Here is a 10000-nt window from a genome sequence, read left to right as displayed (position 1 = left end):
ATATATATATATGTATATATATATAAACTAGGTTCTGATGTGAAACTAAATCGAGTACTCAATTTATCGTATCCATTTTTAACGGCTAAGCATTTGTGTGGACATATTTATTGATTTAGTCAAGGGATTTGATTCGGTAAATCATTTCACTCTCTCAGACCGACTGCACGACACTGTACATACAGAGGAGCATCTTGTCTGCTCTTTTAATTACTTTTCCAGTCGTTTTGAGCACGTCAAGTCTGAGGGATTGCAGCCTGAACCCTTGTCAGTCCCAAAGGGAGTCCCCCAGGGCTCTATATTTGGCCCCCACTATTTTCTCAATTTTCATCTGTAATGTTGCAATCGCAACTGGGATCTCCCTGTCCGGCTTTAGATGGATGGCCCAATTGTGTGTTCAGTAGAGATAATTGTTTGGATTTATGTCGTGTTTTCACCAATTGTTGAAAGTGCTTTACAGTATGTAAGCTTGACTTCAGACATGACCAATGTGAAGAAGCCACCTGGGAGATGCATCAGCAAAATATATCTATTTTGACCGTCACCTTCTCTTAAAGGGATAGTTTACCCAAATTACAAGTTACAAACATATTTGTTTCCTGACCTTGAAAGCAGTCTATGGGCCAGGAAAGACTGCCTCCTACGCTTCGGCTTTGTTTATCTATAGTTACTGCCAACCCACACATTTTTCAAACCCCAAAATAATGTAAAACATATAGGAGTCCCAAATTAGCATGCTTAAAGTTTCACACAACGTCCTTCAAAGTCATTCTCATTATGTAGGTTGTTCCCAGTAGTCGTAGTAGTAGTAGTATAGTACTGTAGGATGTCCTTACAGTAATTACTGTACTCTGCCATATGATTTGTCATTTGGGCCCCATTCCAAACCTATTATTGTACCCTTTACTGCCCTTCATTGTAGTGCAGTGGAATGTGCTACAAAAGAGCTTGACATTACGAAAGACTTAATATTCTCGCCCAGCTGGTGAAACCTGTACTGTTAGCCAAGTTGAGATTCACTTCAGTCTCCCATCTGTGTTTCCTCAGAAACCTAACATCCCCGTCAGTATGTCTTTGTCCAGGGGTCTGATACCCTGTTGAGATATTGTGGAAGGGAAAGATCCACTTCCCGCTCTCTCCACCTCTCTTTAATTCATTCTCCCCCCTCTCTCCTTTTCTCTCTTCATCCCTTGTTGCTACCTCCCCTCTCACTCTCTCTTTCATCTCTCCCCATCTCTCTCGCACTCTACCTCACCCCCTCCCCTTTCATTCGACCTCTTCCTCTCCCGTCTTTGGCAATCTTTTGCTACCCCCCCCCCCCCCCCCTCTCTCTCTCTCTCTCTGTCAGTAATGTGAGGTCTCAGGTCTCTTCCCTGTCATCATCATTACAAGGCTGATTACCTGTCATTAGGGCTTATTAGGGACTATCAGTGTGGCGGCAGGGGGACAGCAGGGACCGGCCCCGCGCCCTGGTCACCTGTCAACACCCAGTACCATCTCTCTCTGTGTGTGTGTGTGTGTGTGTGTGTGTGTCTGTGTCTGTGTGTGTGTGTGTGTGTGTGTGTGTGTGTGTGTGTGTGTGTGTGTGTAGTGAACAGTATACTAAAATATACTGTTCAGTATACACACTATTGTACACACACACCAACCCCCCACCCCCCACACACACCAACCCCCCACCCCCACCCCCCACACACACCACACATAGTAGGGTCTGCTGCCTGGTCCATGAAGCGCGGCTTGCTGTCTGTTTTTGTCTGTGTGTGTGTGTGTGTGTGTGTGTGTGTGTGTGTGTGTGTGTGTGTGTGTGTGTGAGAGAGAGAACACATGGAAGAGATCATGCATTGTTTAGGCTGGACAGGGACAAAACAGACCAATGATACAGAAGCTGGATAAACACACTGTCTGTGTAGCAGTACTTCCTCCTGGACACAAGTGTGTGTAGTCAATATTTCATCTGTTGGTGATGGGTGGCAGGGTACCTGTCAACAAGCTGAAATGGCTTCCTCTTTATGTTTACCTTCCTCTCCATAGAATTGTCTAAATCTCATCCTCTTATACAGTGGCAAGAAAAAGTAAGACAACCCTTCGGAATTACCTGTATTTATGTCCAAATTTGTCTTAAAATGTCTCTCTCTCTCACACACGTTCCCTTACTCCGTCGATTCTGTGTTCCACCTTTCAACGTTTCACATCCTCTACACGTCCAAACGAATCACAAAAGAACTCCAAAATAACTTCTTCTCTCCTTCTCCATTTCTCTCCCTCTCTCTCCCCCTCTCCTCCCCCCCTACCTCTCTCTCTGTCTGTACCAGGGCTGGGAGGAGAGCGTGGACGCAGCTGTGTCCCACCTCCTGCGTACATGTCTGTCCCGCAGCCCCAAGGACCAGGCCCTGACCATGACCACCCAGCAGCTGGCCATGCCCAAGGACACGGTCCGGCTGAAGAAGCACATCACCCTGCTGTGTGACCGCCTGGGGAAGGGAGGCCGCATGTCCCTCTCCTCCGAGGCCAACGCTGCAGCCACCGCCGCCCTCACGGTGACAGGTGAGACAGACAGACAGACAGGGTGGTCTGATCATCGCTATATAAGTGAACAGGGGAACAGGACACACACTCACATGGTCTACACACGCAGACATGGTCAGAGGGGAACAGGACACACACACACGGTCTGCACACACAGACATGGTCAGAGGGGAACAGGCACCTGGAGTAACAGGGTTGAGTCAGTCAATCAAAAGTATGTGTATTTATGTGTATTTATGTGTATTTACAGTATGTGTATAGCACTTTTTACATAGACACAGGTCTACGTCAAGAGCTTTACAACGAGAACAATACAAAACAATATAAACAATAAATCCAATACAAACAATATGAAGTTACTGTCACACCGACCCACAGACCCCCCCCCACAAACAACCTCCCTGGGGGGAAGAACCCTGGAGAGGAACCCCAGAGGGGACCCCACCTCCTCTGACTGATCAGGGGCTGAATGACATGATGTGGGGTGTGGGTGGTTGTCAGGGTAGATCGTGTGTGTGCATGTGAGCGTGCATGTGTGCGTGCGTGTGACTTCTCTCTGTTGTTCCTGTGATGGCCAGGTTAACCCCTGACTGTGAGAATGCCTTGTAAACTCAACTCTGTTAAATGGCTTTAGGGTTGGAGAGAAGAAGACATGTGTCCCATTCATACCGCTGTTTATGGCCCTCACACACACTCAAACCTAAGGTGTGTGTGTGTGTGTGTGTGTGTGTATATGTATATATGTGTGTGTGTGTGTGTGTGTGTGTGTGTGTGTGTGTGTGTGTGTGCGTGCGTGCGTGTGTGCGTGTCTACCTCCCTCCCCTCTTTTTCCCTCCCCCCATCCCTCTCTCTCCCTCTCTCACAGTCATGCCTTGCATGTAATAAGTATGTCGATGACAAATTAACTCAAACATTTCCTTTCAGTAGTTACCACTTCCCCCATACCCCCCCCCCCTCTCTCTCTCTCTCTCTCCACCCCCTCTTTCATCCCCCTCTCCATCCCTCCGCTCTCTCTCCACCCCCTCTCCGTCCCTCCGCTCCCTCTCTCTCTCTCTCTCTCTCTCTCTCTCTCTCTCTCTCTCTTTAACAGTCATAATAAGCATGTCGATGACAAACAAACTCCACCGTTTCCTTCCCGTCGTCCCTCTGCCTTGTGAGTCTCCGCGGCTCCAGCCATGTAGATGAAGAGATCCGTCTCTGACATGTGTCACTGCTGCAGCAGATTAAATCCATCCTGAGCGTTGACGGACACAGGAGGCTGTGTTGTCCCGCAGTAGCCTAAGCTAAACTTAATGAATATGGATACAGGCGGAGTGAGGAAATATTAATGGGCTCTTCCAGCTGAAAAACCTCCAGCTCCACAAATACAGGAATTAGTAGGCTTATTGAGCAGCTAATAGATTCATGGATTTTTTTTTTTTTTTCTTGCCAAGTGGGGGGGGGGGGGGAGGGGGGGGGGATTAATTCACGACATGGATTTTGGGGGAGTTTGAGAAGTCGTGTGTGTGAGTGTGTGTGAGGTCGGAGCCTTACGCAGTAAGCCTGGCTGTTTTCCGTGAGCTTCTGTAGTGTAGCTCCATTTGACATTGTTTATGGTGAGATGGATGTGGTGTGCTGGGTGGTGGTGACACATACAGTAGCTTGGGTGTTCAGGCGGTTGTGACGGGCTTCTGACGACTGGCTTGACGTAACGATGCTACGATACTGGCAGCGCTTCATTAGAGAAGATATTCATATCAATCAATGGGACTCCTGGACAAGTAAAGGAAACGTGAAATAAATAATGAAGCAGCTGTTACAGCCAGCTGCAGGAGTTTGTCATGGCAGGTCAGTTTTGGTGTGACATCAGCTGTGACTCCCGAGACTCGTTAACTGCATTGTTTTATACGACTTAGCAGGGGTCGATGATCGTTAGCATGTCTGACTGGTGTGTGCGTGCACGTTTGGATGTGTGTGTGCGCGTGCGCGCGCGTGTGTGTGTGTGTGTGTGTGTGTGTGTGTGGGTCAAGAGTATTGAGTGAACAGGATCCTTGCCCTCCGGTCTCTCTCCTTTCACCTTGGGTCTTTTGCCAAAACTCACAGCCACACACAGCCAACACACACACACACACACACACACACACACACACACACGCACACACACACGCACACACACACATACAAACGCACCAAGACACACACACACACACGCACAGACACGCATCCACCCACACATGCATGCACACACACACAGATATACACACAGACACGCACCCACCCACGCACGCACGCACGCACACACACCAACAGACAGATACACACGCCTGCACACACAAAAACACACACACTCACACTTGACTCCTGCATGACCAAAGCCCTGTCAGTCTTAAAGTAAACAGTAATTTGTTACCAACCCCAAAGATGTTGCTTTTTCAATCGGCTGTAAACGCAACGTTGTTTACATTTCCAACAACACCGCCGGCAACCGTCTCCTCCAGAGACACACCACACACACACACACACACACACACACACACACATACACACACACACACACACACACACACACATACACACACACACACACACACACACACACACACACACAACAAGCCCCACTTCATGGATCAGGCAGCAGACCCTACTATGTGTGGTGTGTGGGTGGGGGGTTGGTGTGTGTGAACGTGCACACAATATTTTGTGTGCGTTTATGAGGGAGAGTTAGTATACTCTTCAGTATACACACACACACACACACACAAACACACACATACACACTTTCCTCTATCAGCTCCCATGTAGGACTGATCATACTGAGATGATAGTAGAGATGGATGAGAGAGAGAGAGAGAGAGAGAGAGAGAGAGAGATGAATAGAGGGGGGAGAGGAGAGGGAGGGATGAATAGAGGGGAGAGGAAAACGAGGCTATAGAAGGAGAGAAGAGGAATGGAGAGGGGATGAGTGAAGGAGTAATCAACAAAGATTAGAGAGAGAGAGGTTGAGGGAGAACAGACATTAACAGAAGTGTACGTGTGTGCGCGCGTGCGTGCATCCGTGTGTGTGTGTGTGTGTGTGTGTGTGTGTGTGTGTGTGTGTGTGTGAGAGCGATGGATGGAGGCAGGGGATTGATAGTGACAGAGGGATGTGTGGAATGAGAGGCACATTCTGACCCTCTTGCTGCCACTGTCCACTTTCTACTGCCTTGTTAACTCACCACACACACACACACACACTTCATTCTCTCTCTTTTTTTTCTCTCTTGGTCTCTCTCTGTTTTTTCTCTTTTTTCTCTCTTTGTCTCTTTCTCTCTTTTTTCTCTCTCTGTCTCTCTCCCTCCCTCAGTGGCAGCTGGGATATGTAGATAGCAGATGATGTCACTCAGTGGGAAGAGGGAGAGATGAGTCAGGGATGGAGAGAGAGACAGATAATTGGATGGATGGATGGATGGATAGATGGGGCTCCTTCATGTCTATGGCTGAATCTCCAAAGTCATTGTTTAGTCCCTGGCCTCCTCTCTACTCGCCTGCTTCTCAGAACCCATTGGAGGAGAAGGTCCAAGGGGAGGAGCCTCAGACCTTCTCCACCAATGGCTTTTGAGAAAGGAGCAAGGAGAGGACACAAGGAACCAATGACAGATCTGACTGAGATTTGACCTATGATTGTCAGGTCTTCCCGCACGCACGCGCACACACACACATGCACACTCACAGAAACACACACTCACGGAAACACACACTCACAGACACACACACACACACACACACACACACACGCACACATGCTGACCCCTTCTAAGATTTTTGAGATTTGTAGCTTCCTGCCTTCTGTACATAGCCTGTTCTCTCCATCTCCTCACCCTCTCCTCACCTGGCCCCTGTCTCGCTCTGATGACATCACCCAAGGCAGCCTGCTGAGAGCCTGGTTTAACAGCTGCTCTTGGCCCCTGCTTCTAAACACACACACACACACACACACACATACACACACACACACACACACACACTCACATGCACATACAGACATGCTTAGACACACACACACACACACACACACACACACACTCACATGCACATACAGACATGCTTAGACAACACACACACACACACACTCACTGACATGCACCTACAAACACGCTTAGCCACACACACACACACACACACACACACCCTGTCTGCAGCACCTGATGGTATCAGTAGAATGTCAGTACTGTTTATCACATAGACTCCATTACTCATATTACTGTTAGCATTGCACTAGGTCAAATGGTGAGCTATTCTTTGTGTGTGTGTGTGTGTGTGTGTGTGTGTGTGTGTGTGTGTGTGTGTGTGTGTGTGTGTCTGTCTGTCTGTGTGTGCATGTGTCTGCATGCGTGTGTGTGCGTGTGTGTGTGTCTGTATGTCTATTTTTATCTCTCCCTCTATTCCTTTCTAGTCCCTTCTTCCCCTGTCTGTCTTTTTGCTCTCTCTCTCTCTCTCTCTCTCTCTCTCTCTCCCTTCCTTCCTTTCCTTTATCACTTCAGTTCCTCTGTGTCTCCCTGAGATCTAGCATACAAAAAACACACACACACACACACACACACACACACAGACACAGACACAGACACACTCACACTTGCACACACACACACACACACACACACACACACACACACACACACACACACACACACACACACACACACACACACACACAACACTATGACTTACTTATGGTAGTCCATGGAATACAATGATGACTGCCTCTATTGGTTAGTTTTGGTATGACTGTATACAAACGCACGCGCACACGCACACACACACACACACACACACACACCTCATGATTTATCCTGTTTTATATGGACATACCCCCCATCACATATTCATGTATGTCCACCCCCCCATCACGTATTCACGTATGGATGCCAAAGGCATTTCGTTGTCACTGTACTTGTATTATTTACTTGCCAATGACAATTCAATTGAATCTGAATCTGAATCTGAATTCACATTAGTCTCTCTGTCTCTCTCTCTCTCTTTCACTCTGTCTTCTGTCTGTCACTCTCTCGCTCTCACTTTCTCCATCTGCTCTCAAACGCTCGTGCTCTCTCTCTCCCTTGTTCTCTCTGTCTCTCGCTCGCACTTTCTCTCTCTACCTCCTCTCTTTCTTTCTGCTACCTCTCTCACCTTCTCTATCTCCAACCCCCCCCCCCCCCCCCCGACCCTCTCTCTCACATACACACATTCGTCAACCCCTCTCTTTCTGCTATGTGTTGAATACATTAGCTACTCAGCTGGAACGGTCAACTCTTGGCAGCAGTTGTGGGACGTTGAACGCTCCCCCACTGCATACATTCGCAGCGGAGAGAAACCATATGTTGTGATGAAGTGGCTGCAAGGCGGAGGGGATTGTAATGTACTACTGGGGCGCGGGGCTGTTGAGTGGAAGATATGTGTGTGTGTGTGTGTGTGTGTGTGTGTGTGTCTGTGTGCTCTTTGGTTGTTCTTTGTGGTTGTGTGTGTGCGCGTGTGTGCGGGTGCTTGTGTTTCTGAGTAGAAGTGGAGAACATCTGTGTTGGGGTAAGACGGTGTGTGCATGTGTGCGTGTGCGCGTGTGTGTGCATGTCGGTATGTATAGGTGCATGTTTTTGTGGTGTTGTGAGTGTTTGTGTGTGTCAGGAGGCTCACAGATGTCTGTGTGTGTGTGTGCGTGTGTGTGTGCATGCGTCTGTGTGTTTGTGTCAGGTCTGTGTGTGCTAGCGTGCCCGCGGGTACACACATGTTAAAGTGAACATTGTCAGCCTTCACAGACCAGGACATCCCTCACTGAGCCTCCAGCAGAACCAGCAGTCGACAAATGGAAGGTTCCCTCTCCTCAGATAAATCTCCTCCGCAGTCAACGCCACATTCCTTTGTTCCCGTGAACTCATTTGTCTTTAGGTGTGTCTGCGTGCCTGCCTGCGTGCGTGCGTGCGTGTGTGTCTCAGGATAAAAGCATACAGTACATGCGGCGTCTGCGTGTGTGTGTGTGCGCATGCACGTGCGTGTGTGGCCGGAAGGGAAGCCATCCCTGACAGCGTAAACACTCACAGCGTATCTTCTCCTGTTTTCCTAAACCTCATCTCTCTCTCCGCTGTTCTGGGCGGCTTCCAGCGCCAGTTACGCTGGCGGTCGGGGCAGATCTATTTCCAGTCGGGACTTAAAGAGAGGGGAGGAGGAAATAGACTTGTAGTTGAGAGAGCAGCGGCCGCTACGGGAATGAATGGGATCTGAGCGCCTAGCGAATAGCTGGAGTTAATGTCACTCCTCCTGCTTGAAGTGGTTAGGAATTCCTAGGCAGTACCCCCCCTTTAGGAGAGAGAGCTGTCTCTGTCTGTCTGGGTCTGGGTTTCACTCTCTCTTTCTGGTGGGGTGTGTGGGTGCGTGGGTGCGTGCATTTGCACCGATTTATTTGATTATGCCTGCCGCTCTGTCTGTCGGTCTGTCTCTCTGTCTCTCTGTCTGTCTGTCTGTCTGTCTGTCTGTCTGTCTGTCTGTCTCTCTGTCTGTCTGCTTCTCTGTCTGTCTGTCTGTCTGTCTGCCTCTCTGTCTGTCTGTCTGCATGTGTGCTCGTTCAGCAATTTAAGCTTTGACTACGGTCTTCCCCTGATGTCTCTCCATCTCTCTCTCTCTCTCTCTCTCTCTCTCTCTCTCTCTCTCTCTCTCTCTCTCTCTCTGTCTCTCTGACTTTTACTATGTTGACATCATAAAGAGAAAAAAGAAGACTTGATGTAGACTTTGTAGTTTAGACTCTGAAGGTAGACAGGTAGATCCGGTGTCTGTTTGATTGCACACACACACACACACACACACACACACACACACACACACACACACACACATATACACACGCACGCACATGTACACGCACACACACACACTTCCTCTGTAGACTTCAAAACCAGGAAGTATACTTCCTTTTAGGGGATGAGGTGAGGGGCCCCAGACTTGAAGCAAGACCAAACACAACACGACCAAACAGTCTCCAAGTTCAAAACCACAACCAACAAAGGTTCACTGTCTGTCACACAACCAACGGTTCAGTAGTTTAACCACAACCAAATGGTCAAAGAAATGGAACAAAGACCAAACCACAACCAGCAGGCGGTCTTGAAGTCCTCAAAACAACCAACAATGAGTTGGATTCAGAACGACCCTTCCGAGCCAATGGTGTGTCCTACAACCAACGATTCAGTAGTTAAACTGCACCCAACAGACTGGTAAAGATTAGAGAAGAGACCACACACGTTTAGTAGTAGACCGAATCACCACCAAACTGTTCACAAGAACTGGGACCAGACCAGAGTATCCTGAAAGCTTCGTTGCTTGAAACATTGATTTTACAATGACCTAATGGAGTAGTATTTAAGCTACGAACCTTCGGGAAACTAAAGTGGTTTTAGTGGTCCGTGACTTACAACAAATACATTTGTCTAAAGTAAGTGAATCGTCGCAAGAAAAAGTAATCCCTGTT

General features: G+C 48.3%; 1 protein-coding gene across 1 annotated transcript in view; it reads left to right on the top strand.

Moving 5' to 3' along the window:
- bbs9 (Bardet-Biedl syndrome 9) overlaps window positions 1-10000 on the top strand; it is a gene marked incomplete at both ends in the record, with an annotated part of 160634 nt that overhangs the window by 84051 nt on the left and 66583 nt on the right. Inside the window, one exon of the mRNA XM_080541005.1 lies at window positions 2316-2547. Coding sequence (XP_080397131.1) covers window positions 2316-2547 — 232 coding nt within the window. The remainder of the gene's footprint in view (window positions 1-2315; window positions 2548-10000) is intronic.

Source organism: Nansenia antarctica (genome assembly GCF_963989245.1).
Source record: "Nansenia antarctica genome assembly, chromosome: 10".
Taxonomy (NCBI): domain Eukaryota; kingdom Metazoa; phylum Chordata; class Actinopteri; order Argentiniformes; family Microstomatidae; genus Nansenia; species Nansenia antarctica.
Note: the sequence above shows the minus strand (reverse complement) of the source record. Positions and strands in the feature narration are given on the sequence as shown.